This window comes from Pleurodeles waltl, chromosome 4_2 (assembly GCF_031143425.1).
Source record: "Pleurodeles waltl isolate 20211129_DDA chromosome 4_2, aPleWal1.hap1.20221129, whole genome shotgun sequence".
In the NCBI taxonomy this organism is placed as follows: Eukaryota; Metazoa; Chordata; class Amphibia; order Caudata; family Salamandridae; genus Pleurodeles; species Pleurodeles waltl.
This window is the reverse complement of record NC_090443.1, coordinates 566607123-566624438: the sequence shown is the minus strand read 5'-3', so window position 1 is coordinate 566624438 and position 17316 is coordinate 566607123. Positions and strand designations below refer to the sequence as shown.

At 39.3% G+C, this 17316-nt stretch overlaps 1 protein-coding gene across 2 annotated transcripts in view; it reads right to left on the bottom strand.

Moving 5' to 3' along the window:
• The window catches only part of DENND1B (DENN domain containing 1B), a 1047500-nt gene that overhangs the window by 400009 nt on the left and 630175 nt on the right, over positions 1 to 17316 (bottom strand). For both annotated transcript variants that reach the window (XM_069232125.1, XM_069232124.1), the window contains one exon: positions 1945 to 2045. In XM_069232125.1, coding sequence (XP_069088226.1) covers positions 1945 to 2045 — 101 coding nt within the window. The remainder of the gene's footprint in view (positions 1 to 1944; positions 2046 to 17316) is intronic.

Sequence of the window (17316 nt, the reverse complement as noted above, 5' to 3'; positions counted from 1 at the left end):
TCTTTCTCTTTGATGCCGAGAAGGCCTTCGACCTTCTGATCTGGGAGACTCTTCGGTATTTTGGAGAAGTTTAATATACCCTCCCAGATCATGACTATGATTTACAAGATGTATGAGTGCGCCGAAGCAAAGATTATAGTTAATGCAGGAGAGGCTGGACAGTGGAACTGCGCTGTGGCACCTGGCAGGGCTGCCCGCTTTCACCAGTATATTCGCTTTTTTAATTGAGCCATTGGTGATTGCAATACGGAAGGAGAGGAGTTTCTCCCTCTTATACCACAGATGTGTAAAAACAAAAAAAATCCTCTATGTGGATGACATAATGCTGCTTGATGCTAGCAGGAATTCACAAGAAAACGTTTTAGAGGTTTCTACTTTGTACCAGGAGTTAGGGGGTCACATAATTAATAAGAAGAAAAGCAAAGTGATTCTCTGTAATTGTGAGGTGATATTTTGTTTCGAGATATGACTACTTGTGTAAATTAGCAACTAAAGCAGTACCTGGGTATTAAAAATTAATAGAAATTTGAAGATCTATATGACTTTAATTAGCCCGCTACTTTTAAAAGTAAAACCAGTGATTGCACAATGGAATCCGCTCCACCTACTATTTTAGGGTTAGTGGCATGGATAAAAAGGACGGTCCTCCCCCCATTTTATTTGTTTTTTTTTGGGCTATATCGTGTGTGCTTGTGATATCATTTTTTTTTTTTAAAGAATAGTAGTAACTATTTTTACATCTTTTCTCTGGCAGAATAAAACTGCTAGGTTACCACTTAGCACTTTGTAATAAAGGATTGGAGAAAGGTGGTTTAGCACTCCCCAACTTGCAGGATTACTACTGTCCGTATTTTGCACAATATATGTCCAGATTCAATGTGAAACACGAGTTCGTGGGAATTTTTAAGAACAATCTTATGGGTTTGGTTTTAAAGGAATATAATATCAGGGATGTTTTAAAATTAACATAAATCACCCAAAAAAGTGTGCTGGAGCCCTAGTTCATGTAGTAATCCAATGCTTGTAACCTGGTATCCCACTCAAGATTTTAAAGCTAGAGGGATATTAATATTTAAGATCTTTGGGTTAATTTGGTTTAATATACCAAACCCAGCAAAACCTTCAAGTTGCTAAATGGTGTGGCTGAGAGTTTATCTTTAAATTGATTATATTCAATGTGACCACAGGGAGGGTCCTATTCTATTTAATTGGAACATACAGACAGGGAGAATCTACAAATCAGTTTCCTGGCCATTTTCATTGCTTGTGTCTCGTTGACGGAGGTTTACACTGAGCATGTGCATCATAATGATCTTTTTTCTATAATACACAGAAAGGAGAAGTCAAGGCTTTTTCTGTACCTCAGCCCTTATTTCTTAACACTTACAATAAGGCCATAGCATCCTGTCCAACATGGCCCGCAAAGGTCAAGGTGGGCAGTTCCCAATCTTTAAGCAGAATGAAAATTCAAATCATCACAGGTTTAACCCTAGGGGAACCAGCAAATTAAGTTCATGCTTAGAAGTATATACCACACTGTCAACAGCATGGCTTAAGGAGTTAATGGTATAGTTAAGGAGAAAAAGACAACCTTATTTACAATGCCACCTCAATTTCGCATTAGGGCCACTCTCAGTTGACTGGGAAAACTGGGCTGGCTAGAAGGATCATAGCCCGGAAAAGCTAAAAAGCTAAATTAGGGTGCACGAAACCTCTTCCATTCGTAACAACTTGACTGTAAATTTGTTAACATAAAAAAGATTTAGATATATATGCAAGTCCCAGATATATGTCTGAAAGTGCAGTACTTGCCATACAGTAATCAGGAATGAAGTCTGCAAACATCCTCTCCATTATCAGGCATTGGGGGTTTATGTTCAGGAAACAAGGGCTACTGAAGGATTACTGTCATAAAAGTAAAGAACACATTAGCAGAAAGCTCACCAGCAGTAGTCCAGAAGGTGTGGAGGAAGCACTGGGATGTATATATGCTGCCAATACATTGGATACAGTAACGCCACTGATGCGTGCACACAGGCAGTTAACTAAAACAAAAGAAAATGGGTAAATTGTAAGGTTATTTGTTTTACTAAAATAAGGATGTTACCGTGTAAAATCGTTGGAACTTGACTCAATTTACCCCCAAATACTATTAAAATCATGGCAATTCAAATTGGTTGAATCGAGCAATAAAAAGCATAAAACCATTACTAAGATGAAGTATGGTCTAAAATTAAATACTTAGTTTCATTATTTAAACAACCTTTAACAACTTGAAAACAAACACAACGTCTATTGCAAAACTTGTATTCCTATCACAATCAAAATAAACTACTATTTTAAACTCCACAACGCACAAATAGAGATTACAATTTGTGCAGCTGTTGGCTCATCTATCAGATTAATATACGACTATTAAATATGGAAAAGAACAAGGGCTAGAAGGTGCTCCTGAGGGAGACCATTAGGGCAAATTGCCAAAGAATGAAACATGAGGCAGCCAGGAGAATCTGGGAAGTGGGAAAATGCCAGGGGACTTGAGTGTTTTACAGCGTGAACTCCAGCAATGTGTGAATCGCGGGTTAGTTTCTGAGAAGGCTTCTCACTGACACATACAATGTCACTTGTGACCAGAAAACTAGCCAAGCATGGCATACAGCCAGCAAAAAGCCAAATATGTCATCATTTCACATTTAAACTATTCATTCAAAGATCAACACTTTATGTCCGGATTCTATTTCCGAATCGTTTTTGTTACTGTGATAAGGCACTGCTGTTCCTTTAAGGGTAAATGTCACTGCATCTCTTGTTGCTGTAAGCAGTGTGTTCGTCCTCATCTACACCAAATACAACACCCTGCCTCTCCTTCAGCTTCACAGTAGATGTCTGTCGGACTCATTTGAAAACGAAAGTTAAGCTTAAATGAAACCTTCTGATATGACATATTATTATGGCATTATATACTAACGCGAGAAAATATATTTGTAATTCCTCTGTTTAGCTATCCTTAAGATGCCTAAATTAGTCCTTTGATTTTCACAAAGCCGAAGGAAAGAGCTAAAGTAACAAGACCAGTAATGATCAGCAATATCCATTTACCATGAATTTGTAAATAATTTGGAAGAGGAGACTTTACTCAAACTCCTATAGACTCTGTACACACTATTCATAGATTTAGAGCAGTGATTAATTTGGGAAATAATAAGTGCTGAGGCGCAAAGTTTTGCTCAGGGGCTGCTGATGCTGAACGGAAGTTGGGGTTGGAGAAGACGGCACAACGCCTATGCGATGTAGTCTTGAATCTACCTCATGTCTCTTTCATCCACCAGACGTTTCTACACCTGCATTTAACTCACGAGTTTTTTCAGCCCAGATTTCTCCCTTTGATATTGTTTTTACGCATTTCCCCATTCTTACCCCTTTTTGGGGTTTTCTCCTACTTGCTCTGGGTCATGGTCCGATGAAGAAAAATAAGTCTAGATCCTCAAATGTAAGTGTCAGTGGACCACACCTGCAGCCACTAGCTCAAATAAAGTACTGCTTTAATTACAGCTGGAGGCGCAGCCACAATTCTGAACTCCTTTGCACCTGAAGAACTGCATGTGTTCTGTAAGTTGTAAAGTGTTACCTCAAAGTTCCGATTCATTAAATTAATTGCTTGCATTTCAATATCAAAACATCAAAATTATGAATACAATATATGAATACAATATTTCAATTCTTTGATTTGTGTTTGGATGACCTAAATGAGCGGGGGGAGTGTATACTTTTGTTTTCAATGTGTCAGTGGTGCTGGGCCAGTGGCACATTCGATCATCACTGCCAGAACCCGTGCCTTTCTACAAACTGCACAGGTTTGTGTAAATGCTGACTCATTTCAGTTTCTGGTTTCCCAGTGTTGGGATCCACACACTTCGCGCCCAATGCAGACATCATCTGCTGTTACAGCCTGCGACCCACACACAACTGGACTGAAGCACCTTAAGATCAGAACCCATGCTGTATCCTGCCCAAATGTAGGTCAGCCTAACATCTGACCAACAAGACAACAAACACTATTTCACTGACCTTGGGAGGAGAAAAAATGCTATGGTGCTTTTTGACAAAAGAATTGGGACATTTCAAGAATGCTCATTCAACGCTGCATGCATGGTGTACTGACGTTTACCCCATTACTTTGTAAAATTCTGTTTAACAAATTATTAGTTGGCCCTATTATTTTTAAAATGTTCTTGTGAGCAAGCAAAATCCCCAACAACCCTCAACCAGGAGCGTTGGGCTCAGTATAGCACGAAGTCCAGGACATTCTGTGCAGTTGTGCTATCCCTGTCTTGTTTCATATTTTCCTAAGGTTTCCATATGTTTTGCTTTAAGCTAATTCTGTTCTGTTCCTATCCTTAATCTTCAAATCTGGTCTTCCTCGACCTTTAGTCTTGCGGTAGTAGGCTCCTCGATATATTTTGCATAATCCATGGCTCCTATATGTATTTACATGTTTATGGGGTGCAGCGGTTGCACTTAGAAGTGATAGAAGCTAGTCTATTTGGGTAAGTTAAATGAGAAGCTTGTTCATTTTTTATTGTATGTTTGTTTTGCAATAATGATCATAAATATTGAACTGTGGGAAAGTTTGTGATCAGAATTGCTAGCAGTGACCTGTCATTAGGGTTACTCTATTTTTGTAAGGAAGGCATTTACAAGATGGAGGTTGGATGCATTCCCCACAGTAAAAGGACAGCTCCAGATAAGAGGGCCATCCCACCTTCCATATATTCCTATCTTGTTTCTAGTATCTGTCTGGGGGGTTAGGGACACACAACAGATTTCCAACCTGGGTCATACAGCTTGTACCTTGCCAGATGCCATTATGCAATGGCTAGCCCAAGGCATTTTGGGAAGATGGGGTGACCTTCGTGGAAACCCAACTAATTGGGGAATCTCTTCTCAACCTGGTTGGCTCGATTTTTGATACTAAGAATGCACATGCACTGATTGCAGTTAGATGCTTTTCAGCCACAAGAGACCTGAAAATACATGCTGGGGCTCCCCTTCAGCTTAGTTAACATAACTTTGGGAAGATCTGCATAAACCCTGCTTGTACTGCATAAACCCTGCTAACGTGGACCTGCCCATTTCCTCCAGACTGAGAACAAGCTAGACAGCCCTGAATTTCTGGTAGCCTGTCGTGCTGTTGAAATTACCTTATTGGAAACCCCAAGCCAGAACAAGGAGCCTAGAGATTAGAGATGCACACACTGTTCTTTAAAGCCTCCTAAAAACTTCACTAGAGATAAGAGTTGGTCTGCTTAATGGAGCTACTACTAAAAAGAAGATCTGAACTCACTGATAACTTTGCCTTACGAATGCATTTCCTCCCAACACCACTTTTTATTGTTTTGGTCTTTGTTTGACCCTGCATTTTGCAAAGATGTCTAGCACCCAGATGGCTGACCACTAGCCATATGAAGAAGAACTTCTGTGGTCCTGTGTGCCTATGGACCATGGACGTTCACCCTACTGCCTGTAGTTCAGCCTGATGTCTCCATAGCTTCATCATCAAGCCTGATTGCCCCAGGTTGAGGAGTCACTGACGTCGAGTTTCTAGAGTTCCCTAGGACATTAGATAGAGCAATTTTATTGGACCAACATCACCTAATCCAAAACCTACACACAGGCTTAGAGCTTAAAGAAAGTAACTCATTTTTGACAGGAGGATTGAAATCCTCTATTCTGTTGTATGCAATTGTGTGGTGATTGTGAAAAGTGCATTCACCAACAGTGCAGGAACCAGTTCATTGTTACAGTAATTGCATAAATATGTTGATTTCCTATTTTAGGAGCACTGTGTATCTGTGATTTTATCACTAACGGTATACAGTATTTACATTCAGGAGCTCCTGGTTTATCATTGTACTAGGCTGGTTAACCTCTATTTCTACTGTAAATATTTATATATTTTGAGGTATTATTACAGTGATGCATATTTGTACTATAAATATTTAACAAAAAGGCACCCATCTCAACTGCCACAATCACTAGTGTATCATTGTAAATCCTCACTATCTTGATGAGTGGCAAACGGATATTGTTTGTCTAAATTTCTGTTTGTTCTCTTCTGTTCATTCAGTTTCTTTTACAAAGTGGGCGGTACTCTCATGCACAACGTGCCCATATTATCAAATGAACATTTGAAAGTAAAGAAAAATTAATATTAGAACATGAGAGGGCATTTAGAAATTTAGAGAAACAATATCCAGTTGCATGCTAATTCTTTGATACACATTATCAAAATAGTGCAGATTTACTTTTTTTATTTTACATTTCAAGGAATTTAACCCAACGAACGAAGGGGCAACAGAGTCTCGTAATTATGCAGACTGGAATTTAGGGACATTATTGCCTTTGACAACCTTGTATCCAATGGTTTGACCATTGACGAGAAAATGCCAGTACATCTAGGTTAAACTTACCTGTTTCATGCTTTTATTAGCTTTCTTCTGTAATGGCCTCATACATTTTCCAGTTCTTGGTTTTAACAAGCGTTTATCTGTTTTTACAAAGGTGCTCCAGGAAGAAATTGACACTTCTACTGGTCATGGAGCTATTATATGCTAGTTCACCTATTTGATTTTTTCATCTTAGTTAATGTTAAGTTGTTTAGGAGTTCAGTTGCTGCAAGTCAATACAATGTGGCATTTGTGATTTACCCGTTGTCACATGAAGATAACCCCCATATGGTTTCCAAGGTGAGGCAGTTTGATCACATAGAAAAAGGGTAAAAACAGCCCACTGGGGCATGACTCAGCAATTTAGTAATGAATAACTATTTTCATGTATACATAATTCTTTGTGTTGTTTAAAATACAGTGATTATCTTTGTGCATCATTAGTCACTGTATTATCACTTCTATTAAGGGTCATTCAACAAGATATCAAATTCAGTCTAGTAGGGCGATACATCTTTTGAGCCAAGATGATACATGCTCATCAACTGACAATTGGGTTACTTGTATATTAGGCTTATCTTGGAGATGTGCTAAGCATTTGTTGTACTCACAGTAACAATAAATGTGGACACACACTCGGAAGGATAACTCAAGCTCAATTTACAAAAATACTTTCGATTTGTATATAATTTTTAAGAACTAGATCATCAAAATCGGACAAGTACTTTTTAAGTTATGATTTTTCAAATTTTAGAAAATGTTCTGTTTCTGTGCGTAATTACGCACCACAGGAATCAATGGGAGAAAACTTTAAAATTGCATGTAAAATCAGGCAGTGCTCTCACAAGTGTCACCTTTTATTTCTACGTTGAGGTCATTGAGCTGTCCTGTGGGCCAGCTGGAGAAGTTTGTGTGGTGTCCCGGTTTCGGCGGCAGCAGTGGCTGAAACTCTTGGAACTGGTGTGCCTTGGAAAAGGGGACCACTGAGAAACACACTGTACAGATGGACTTCAAGGTAAGTGTGGTGGGTCCCCTTGGACTGTAGAGGTAGCAAGGGTTAAGGGAACCCTAGATCACAGCTGGTTTTCCGATTCAGGGGCCAGGGAGGCTAGGTGCAGAGCACATAGGTCAGCCAGGGGTCCTGCATCAAGGAGCCTTTGGAGCCAGGTGCAGGTCACTTTAAGGCTGGATTGCTGGTCAGCCGGGCCACTCATGGGGGTAGTTCTTGGATGTCCTTCGACTGGTGCTTGCTTCTGGTCCTCGGAGAGTCTGGAGTAGACTTTTCTTCCAGGAGTCCGATGTTGGGGGTGAGTAGCCCGGGCTACGGCATATCACAGCCACTGGAGGGTGCAGTGCCACCAAACATGGCACACTGGCACAGTTTGTCCTCTGGGTCCATTGAGTGGAATTTGGTTGGGCTGCTATATTTGGTTCATTGGTCAGTGAACTGGACTTCACTCATTTCTCGTCTGCAGGGTGCAGGGACTGATGCCTTCACTCAAAGGGAGGTTCTTGGTGATTTTCGGAAGTCAGGAGGTTCTCTGGGGTTTCTTAGAGTCAAGGGTCTGTCAATTGTCCAGTCGACCCCCTCAGTGGCGATTGTTGAGTCCTGGGAGCAGCAGGCAGGGTTTGGTAACTTTTTCTTCTTGCAGCAGGGCTTTTGTTCTCGTGCTTTCTTTGTCACTGGTCTTCTTATGTCCATTGAGTCTGATCTGCAGGTCTAGGGATGCCCACTAAATACCACATTTAGTGGGCATTAAGGGGAGTGCCTGGTAATGGCCAATGGGGTACCTGCCTTAAGGTGGCTACACCCACTATGTGACCACCTCCTGTGGGAAGAGGTCACATCCCTAACCCTGATTGATTATTTTCCTGCCATCCAAGATGCAGAAAAATGAAACGGAGTGGTCACATTGGCTGCCACACCTGGGGGTGGTGCCGGCTGTGGGGGGCTACTCCTCCTACTCTGACTAGGTTTTACTGCCGGTTTCCCCGCTCAAAGTGGAGGAAAAACCATTGAGTGGCCATCTGCTGCTAGCAGCAGAGTCAGAGGTCAGATGTCAAAGGTGTCAAGCCTTTGAAGCGGACAGCTGGGTCTGAGTGCCTGCCTGGGGGAGGTGGTGTAACACCTCCACCCAGGAAAGCCTTTTTTCTTCTGGTCCTTGGAGGCTCTCACCCAGGAGTCCAGTTCTCTGTCTGGTGGTGGCAGCCTGGTAAAAACCAGTCAGCAACCATGCCAGGGGGACTTCTAAGGTGACCTCTGGGTACATGGTATAAGAAATCCAACTGTGGCATTAGTGTGGTTTTATTATTCTGAGTTGCTCGAAACCAAACAACCCAGTATTCAAGGAGGCCATCATGTAGCTGAGGAACTCTTAATGACCAGTGTACAGTACCAGTATTTACTATGTTTTAAGGTTTTGTAAACACACAGTAGGGGCCTATTTGTTCATGCAAACATATCACTTCACATGCATTATAGTGCACCCTGCGTTAGGGCTGTAAAGCCTGCCAGAGGAGTGACTTACCTATGGTGTATGCAATGTCAGTAGACAGGACACTCTTGGTGAGTGTCATGTTGAGTTTGCAACTTTTAATTATACCTTGTAATGCACTTGCAATGGCAGTCTGCATGAGACTGGCATGGGGCCTCTCAGAGTAGCACAATTGGTGCTGCAGCTATGAGGAAGGCTGAAATGCCAATACATAGTACAGTTTTGGGGAAATAGATCTGGCCCTTGGAACGTGTTTAGCAGGGCACCAGAGCACTTACAGTTCAAAACCAGATCAGGTTACAGACAAAAAGTTGTGGGGGGTGATACTACAACCAAAACCCAGCTTCCCACAATGAGGCATACTTTTAAGTGATCCCAACAACAGCCTAAGATAGCCACCATTCTCCAACACATAACAGCTCCATTAGGTAAGATAGTCCTTTCCTGTTTGCATGCATTTTGTGCACACTACTTGTATTGGGAGTCGTGACTTGACTTGCAACCTGACCCATGACATAGGGGTGTGTAAAACAGGGTGAAAGTGTTCTTGATATATGTGTGTGTGTGTATATATATATATATATATATATATATATATATATATATATATATATGTATATATATATATATATATATATTTACTGAAAAAACAATTGTATACAATGAATTGGTATCTGAGTGGCTGAGTGAGTAGCTGTGTAAGTGTAATGATAGGTGACTTAGTAATTTATGGATGAGTGAGTTGCATTAGTGGCTGTATGAGTGCGCATGTGTGTTTGTCAGTAGTCTTATGGGTGTAGGAATGAGTATGTGAGTTGTTTTGTGTGTGGATTTACAGTTGTTTCTATGGGGGTCTGAGTGGGTATCTAAGCTTTTTTTGTGGAAGATGTCATCAGTGATACCACTGACCATTTCATGAGTGATGTAATATGTGGGGTCATAATCAGTGCATTTCAGGGGTGAGAAGTTTTAGTTAGCTAAGGTAACTATAACTGGTGAATTTCACTGGTTTTGTATGTTTGAAATGTGATTCTAACTATAACGTCACTGTTACTTTTGTTTTTTAGTGAATTTCCATGTTTTTTAAAATTATTTTTCCTAACCATAACGTCCCTGTAACCTTTGTTTTTTTCAGTGAATTTCCATGTTTTTTTTAAATTATATTTCCTAACCATAACATCCCTGTAACCTTTGTTTTTTTCAGTAAATGTCTAAGGTTTTTTTAATTCTATTGTCCAACTATAACATCCAAGTAAGCTTTGGTCCGAAAAGAGACTTGTCCCTTGTGAACATTTCAACCGTACCAATTCATGATGGGATTGTGTGGGATAAAGTTCCATTCCATTTATATGGGCCTTCTGATGTAATCCAAAATCCATATGTCTTTAAAATTTCAGTGACTGATATAATTACACCTGGTGTTGTATCTGATGACTGGGATGTTCAAAAGGTTGATTCCATGCTAGCTGAATTGAAGAATTACACTGTATTTTTTTAAGGGAAAGTTTTTTAATTTTTTTATATATTTTTATGAATTACAAAGAGTAATGTGCAATTTGACTACATAGTATATTATATAGGAAACAGTAGGAAAAATAGTAACTTAGTTGTAGTGATTGAGAACAAAACAAATGGAAGTAAATTTATAGTAAGTAGTATATTATAAAAGATGTATGTTACATATTAAATAATGATTTTTTTTCCCCAGAAAATTCAGGTCCGCCGATTTTCTGCAGATCCGCAAATTGTCATGTGAGTGAACTCTATGGTTTTTGCTCCGATCACGTGAGAGATTCGGATCAGCGGATTCAGCAACTTTATAAATATTTTATGCATATATTAGCTTATAAAATAAATTGCACTATAATAATAGATACAGTCCTGAATTGCTCAATGATTGTGATATTTATTTCTGCAGAAATAAGGTATTTTGAGAAAGGGCTAATCCGTAGATTTTTTTAGCAAAATCCGCAGTTGGGAACTGTCAAAAAAAATTCTTCCTTTCCATTGGTTCATAAGGACCACACTCAACTATTGAAAGAGACCACACCTAACAGAGTCATTTTCGAATTCTCTCTTGGTGACGAAGGCTGCATTTTCTCACTGAGGAATAAAAATGGCAGAAGGTGGCGAACCTGTGTGTTCTGCAGGAATGGAAGAACAGCAGGAACAACAGGATGCAGCTGCCAGGAAGGAAGTGATGTGTGGAGATTGTTCACTATCCCCACCTCAGAAAAGAAAGCCTGTCCAAGGTTTGTAGAGTGCACTCTATGTAGAAAACAGCTGTCTAGGGGCACTGAGAAAAAGTACAGCTATGGTACTTCCACTATGTGGAAATTTATTAAAAGTTACCATGAGTGTACATACCTCCATCACATCAGGGAGAGAGCTAGTGATCCTTCTGCGCCACGACCATCCACTTCTTTTGCACCTGTACAAAACATCTCTATTCAACCTACATGCAGAGAGCTGAAGGACATGGTTGTGCAGAACAGCATGTGCCAGTAGGTTGTTGTGAAATGAATGACAACATAATTAACAGGCTCTAGAAAGTTAAGAGTCACTGCTGTTGTTTTTATTTTACAGTTCAAAAAATTGTTTTTTGAATATGCAACCGTTTTGCATACAGTTTTATTGTTTACATATTTTCTTTTTTTTATTCTTTTTTCAAAAAAAGGGAAAAAAACTAAACAAAAAAGTTTTCTCCTGAATAATTTTAGAAAACTGTTTTTTTGAGAACTGCCATATTTACTACGAAGAGCTGTGCCCATGTTTTTATTTTTCAGCAGATATAGTATGTGCTAGTGTTTGTGTACAAGTGTGTGTATAAGTGTATGTCTGGCTGTGTCAGTATGAGTATCAGTGTTTCCCTGGGTGTATCACTGTATGCATTGGTGTGTGAGTGTATTCATTAGTGTGTGCTTTGATGTGTCAATGTGTGCATCAGTGTATGCTTGGGTGTGTTAGTGTATGGATGAGTGGGTGTGTGTGTGAGAGAGAGAGCATCAGTGTGTGCCTAGGTGTGTCAGTGTATGCATTAGTGTATACATGGGTGTGTTAATGTATGCATCAGTGTATGCCTGGGTGTGTAACTGAATGCATGATTGACTGCCTGGGTGTGTTAGTTAATACATTTTGGTCTGCCTGGGTGTGTTAGTCTATACGTCAGTGTGTGCGTGGATGTATGAGTGTATTTGTGGTGGTCTGAGAGTGTACCTGGATATGTTAGTGAGTGTATGCATCGGTGTTTGCCTGGGTATGTCAGTGTTTGTTTGGGTCAGAGTCTGCATGAGTGTTTGGGTGTGTCATTGTATGTATCAGTGTCTATGTGGGTGTGGCAGTGTCTGCATAATATGTGCCTGAATGTATCAGTGTATAGACCAGTGTATCCCCGGGTAAATCAGTGTGTGCCTAGGTGTGTCAGTGTATGCATCAGTATGTGCATGGGTGTCTTACTATATGTGTCAGTGTTTGCTTGGGTGTGTTAGTATATGCATTAGTGTCTGCCAGAATGTGTTAGTCTATATGTCAATGTGTGCTTGGATGTAGTGCATGGATGAGGTTGTACCTGGCTATGTTAGTGTATGCATCAGCATTGGTCTGGGTGTGTCAATGTATGCATAAGGGTGTATCTGGGTTTATCAGTGTCTGCATTAGTATGTGCCTGCATGTATCAGTTTATAGAGCAGTGTGTCCCTAGAAAGGTCAGATTGTATACCGGTTTGTGCCTAGGTGTGTTAGTGTATGCATCAGTGTGTGCCTGGGTGTGTTATTGTATGCATAAGAGTGTGTCTGGGTGTCTTACTGTATGTTTCAGTGTTTGTGTCAGTATTTGCTTGGGTGTGTTAGTGTATGCATTAGTGTCTCCCTGGGTGTGTTAGTCTATACATCAGTGTGTGCTTGAATGTTTGAGTGCATGATTGAATATGTACATACCTATGTTAGTGTGCGCATCAATGTTTGCCTGGGTATGTCAGTGTATGTATCAGTGTGTCTCGGTATGTCAACATACATGTCAGGGTTTGGCTGGGTGTGTTAGTGTATGCATCTTTGTTTGCTTGGGTATGTCAGTGTATGCATCAGTGTCTGTCTGAGTGTGAGTGTGCTGGCATTAGTATATATCTGCATGTATCAGTGTTTGCATTAGTGTTTCCCTGGGTGCATTAGTGTATGTATCAGTGTGTGCTTAGGTGTGTCAGTGTATGCATTAATGTGCGCCTGGGTGGGTCACTGTGTGCATTAGAGAGTGGATGCGTGTGTCAGTGTATACAGCGGTGTGTGTCTGTTAGTGTATGCATTCTTGTTTGTCTAGTTATATTATTTTATGAATCAATGTTTCCTGAGTGCGTTAGTGTATGCTTATTTGAATCCTTAGCTGTATTCACATTACTATGTTGGTGTGTCAGTTTAACTATGTTTACTTGTCTATATTTATGGATTGTGTCTCAATGAACAAATATCTAGTTACCTACATAACTGCAATAAATAGGTCCTTCAATATGTGTAAAAAGAGACAAATCATGAATAAAAGTTAATCTTTCATATTATTATGTTATCTATTAACGCTTCACAATTGGTAATACAATGATATTGTTATTTACAAGTTACAACACATTTATATTACAGTATAGCAGTCACAAATATTATTTAAGCATGTTTTCACTCCCTGGACCACTATTCTTATGTCCTACACTTCTGCAATATAAAGGAAGTGTGTTTAGGTACTCATCCTTACTACATAGCATGTTATTTCAAATTAACATTGCTATGTACAACACTCATCACAATGATTTACTAAACTCTTTCACCTATACTTGTTAAATGATATAAAGTATATTATAGCTTCAGAATATATTTATGAATGATAGCAGTAGTTAACAAGGTGTATAAATACAGAACCCTTGGTAGGCTGCATGATGTCAAAGTCTGCTAACCCACTGAACAAGAGGATAGTATATCAGTATTATTATTATTATCATTATTATCGTTATTATTTTCCAACTCTTCTTGAAACAGAAGTTTTTTCTTTTTATCTTCTGTAGATGTTTGTCCTAGTTCAAACTTTCTGATCTCTATTTCTAGTTTAGTAGTATTTATGTGGTTTGATTCCAGGAGTAAGAAGATTTGAAGATTTAAAATTCCTCAGAAAGACATCACCCCTGTTAGGCAGTATGATATCTTATTTGTTTTATTGGAAGTCCCAGACATGTGCTATTCCATTTCTCCAGTGTTAATCCTCCTTAGAATTTTGGTTCAAAGAAAAGAAGGTAAGAATTTGGTGATATATACAGGGAGTGCAGAATTATTAGGCAAGTTGTATTTTTGAAGATTAATTTTATTATTGAACAACAACCATGTTCTCAATGAACCCAAAAAACTCATTAATATCAAAGCTGAATATTTTTGGAAGTAGTTTGTAGTTTGTTTTTAGTTTTAGCTATGTTAGGGGGATATCTGTGTGTGCAGGTGACTATTACTGTGCATAATTATTAGGCAACTTAACAAAAAAAATATATATACCCATTTCAATTATTTATTATTACCAGTGAAACCAATATAACATCTCAACATTCACAAATATACATTTCTGACATTCAAAAACAAAACAAAAACAAATCAGTGACCAATATAGCCACCTTTCTTTGCAAGGACACTCAAAAGCCTGCCATCCATGGATTCTGTCAGTGTTTTGATCTGTTCACCATCAACATTGCGTGCAGCAGCAACCACAGCCTCCCAGACACTGTTCAGAGAGGTGTACTGTTTTCCCTCCTTGTAAATCTCACATTTGATGATGGACCACAGGTTCTCAATGGGGTTCAGATCAGGTGAACAAGGAGGCCATGTCATTAGATTTCCTTCTTTTATACCCTTTCTTGCCAGCCACGCTGTGGAGTACTTGGACGCGTGTGATGGAGCATTGTCCTGCATGAAAATCATGTTTTTCTTGAAGGATGCAGACTTCTTCCTGTACCACTGCTTGAAGAAGGTGTCTTCCAGGAACTGGCAGTAGGACTGGGAGTTGAGCTTGACTCCATCCTCAACCCGAAAAGGCCCCACAAGCTCATCTTTGATGATACCAGCCCAAACCAGTACTCCACCTCCACCTTGCTGGCGTCTGAGTCGGACTGGAGCTCTCTGCCCTTTACCAATCCAGCCACGGGCTCATCCATCTGGCCCATCAAGACTCACTCTCATTTCATCAGTCCATAAATCTTAGAAAAATCAGTCTTGAGATATTTCTTGGCCCAGTCTTGACGTTTCAGCTTGTGTGTCTTGTTCAGTGGTGGTCGTCTTTCAGCCTTTCTTACCTTGGCCATGTCTCTGAGTATTGCACACCTTGTGCTTTTGGGCACTCCAGTGATGTTGCAGCTCTGAAATATGGCCAAACTGGTGGCAAGTGGCATCGTGGCAGCTGCACGCTTGACTTTTCTCAGTTCATGGGCAGTTATTTTGCGCCTTGGTTTTTCCACACGCTTCTTGCGACCCTGTTGACTATTTTGAATGAAACGCTTGATTGTTCGATGATCACGCTTCAGAAGCTTTGCAATTTTAAGAGTGCTGCATCCCTCTGCAAGATATCTCACTATTTTTGACTTTTCGGAGCCTGTCAAGTCCTTCTTTTGACCCATTTTGCCAAAGGAAAGGAAGTTGCCTAATAATTATGCACACCTGATATAGGATGTTGATGTCATTAGACCACACCGCTTCTCATTACAGAGATGCACATCACCTAATATGCTTAATTGGTAGTAGGCTTTTGAGCCTATACAGCTTGGAGTAAGACAACATGCATAAAGAGGATGATGTGGTCAAAATACTCATTTGCCTAATAATTCTGCACTCCCTGTAGGGTAATCTCTGCTTAAATGAAAGTTTCATATCATTACAGTCTGTCCATCTAGTTGTATTTTCATAAAGACAGTGTGATGTCCAGATGTAACATTAAATCCTTCATGGAAAATAAAGGGTGTACAGATATAGGTTTTCCCAGAAATAGAGATTTGTCCAGCTTTAAAATTGGCAATTTGAGTTTCTAATTTAGTTCCATCTGCCTTGCATTGTTGTAGCATTAGGATGATATGCCTGCCACTTCTTCTGATGCTCAAAGTTGATAGAAGGTCAGATTTACACTTTGTGCAGGTATTATTATGTGATACACCTTTAAACAATTTATCAAAACTGACGGTTTTACATTCTGGTAGAGTTAGGTAGATAGATTGTCTATTTCTGCTTTTGAAGAAAAGGAACAATTTTCACAATTATGCTGCAATGAATAACCTAGTTTAAGTAGTTCCTCAATAGGTACCATTTCTTCTTCTAAAATACAGAGTAGGACCATCACAAATTCTTGTCCATCTTCTTGAGTGGTTTGTATGAAGTGTACTGATCCAGTGCACAGATCTGCAAGATCTCCAATACAAAAATTTTTGTTCTATCACAGCACAAGGATTCTAACAAGCTCAAGAGGGTAGAGCATAATCTTTTTTCCTTTATCTGTTTAACTTCATAAACCAGAGTACAAAAACAGAATAGTACATATTATGAAATACATTAGCATAGCAGTTGACTCCAGAGATATTTGAGAACTGGTAACCTACAATTTCAATATCAGTTTTCTTTTGTTTTTTCTTCTTTTTCTCAGGAACATCAGTCTGATCCTTTGAAATCTTATGCTGTGGTAACATTATAGACTTTTTGTAAACTGGACACTGTCCTAGATGTAGAGCACACAGGCTTCTCAAATGGTTGTACTCTAGTACACAAGTGGAATCTGCATTGACTTTAGTCTCATCAAACTCTAAGAGATACAAACCACAAGAGTTCTAACTCGAGACAATGCCATATATCACATACCTTCTTTGAAAACAGTGCTACCAATATCAATAAATACAGCATTTGACACTTAAACCTTGAGACTTATGTATTGTCACAGCATAGGCTAGAGATATTGGAAACTGCTTTTTGCAAACATACAAGTCTTTCACAAGTAGGAAACGTGCAACAGACCTTGCTATCTGTTTTACACATTCAAGATCATCAAATTGAACTGCTAGATATTGAACTTTATTTCTGTTAAGATACAAAATGAAATCTATTATTTTTCCCATGGCTCCATTAACTAATCCTTCTTCAACATTTAAATTATGCTGCAAAATCACCCTACAGTTCTTACAAACACATGAAAACTAATCCTGCAGTTTTGGAAACAGACTTTTCCAAAGAGTTGAGTTTTTATTATAGTTTTTCACTCAACAGTATTGTCACTCCTTGCTGTTTAATTTTATCAATTGATATTAATTCCAATATTTGTTCTTTTTCCTGTTGTAGTAATTGTTCATTGGAAGAGGTAAATTTAACAGTAGGCCTTAGAC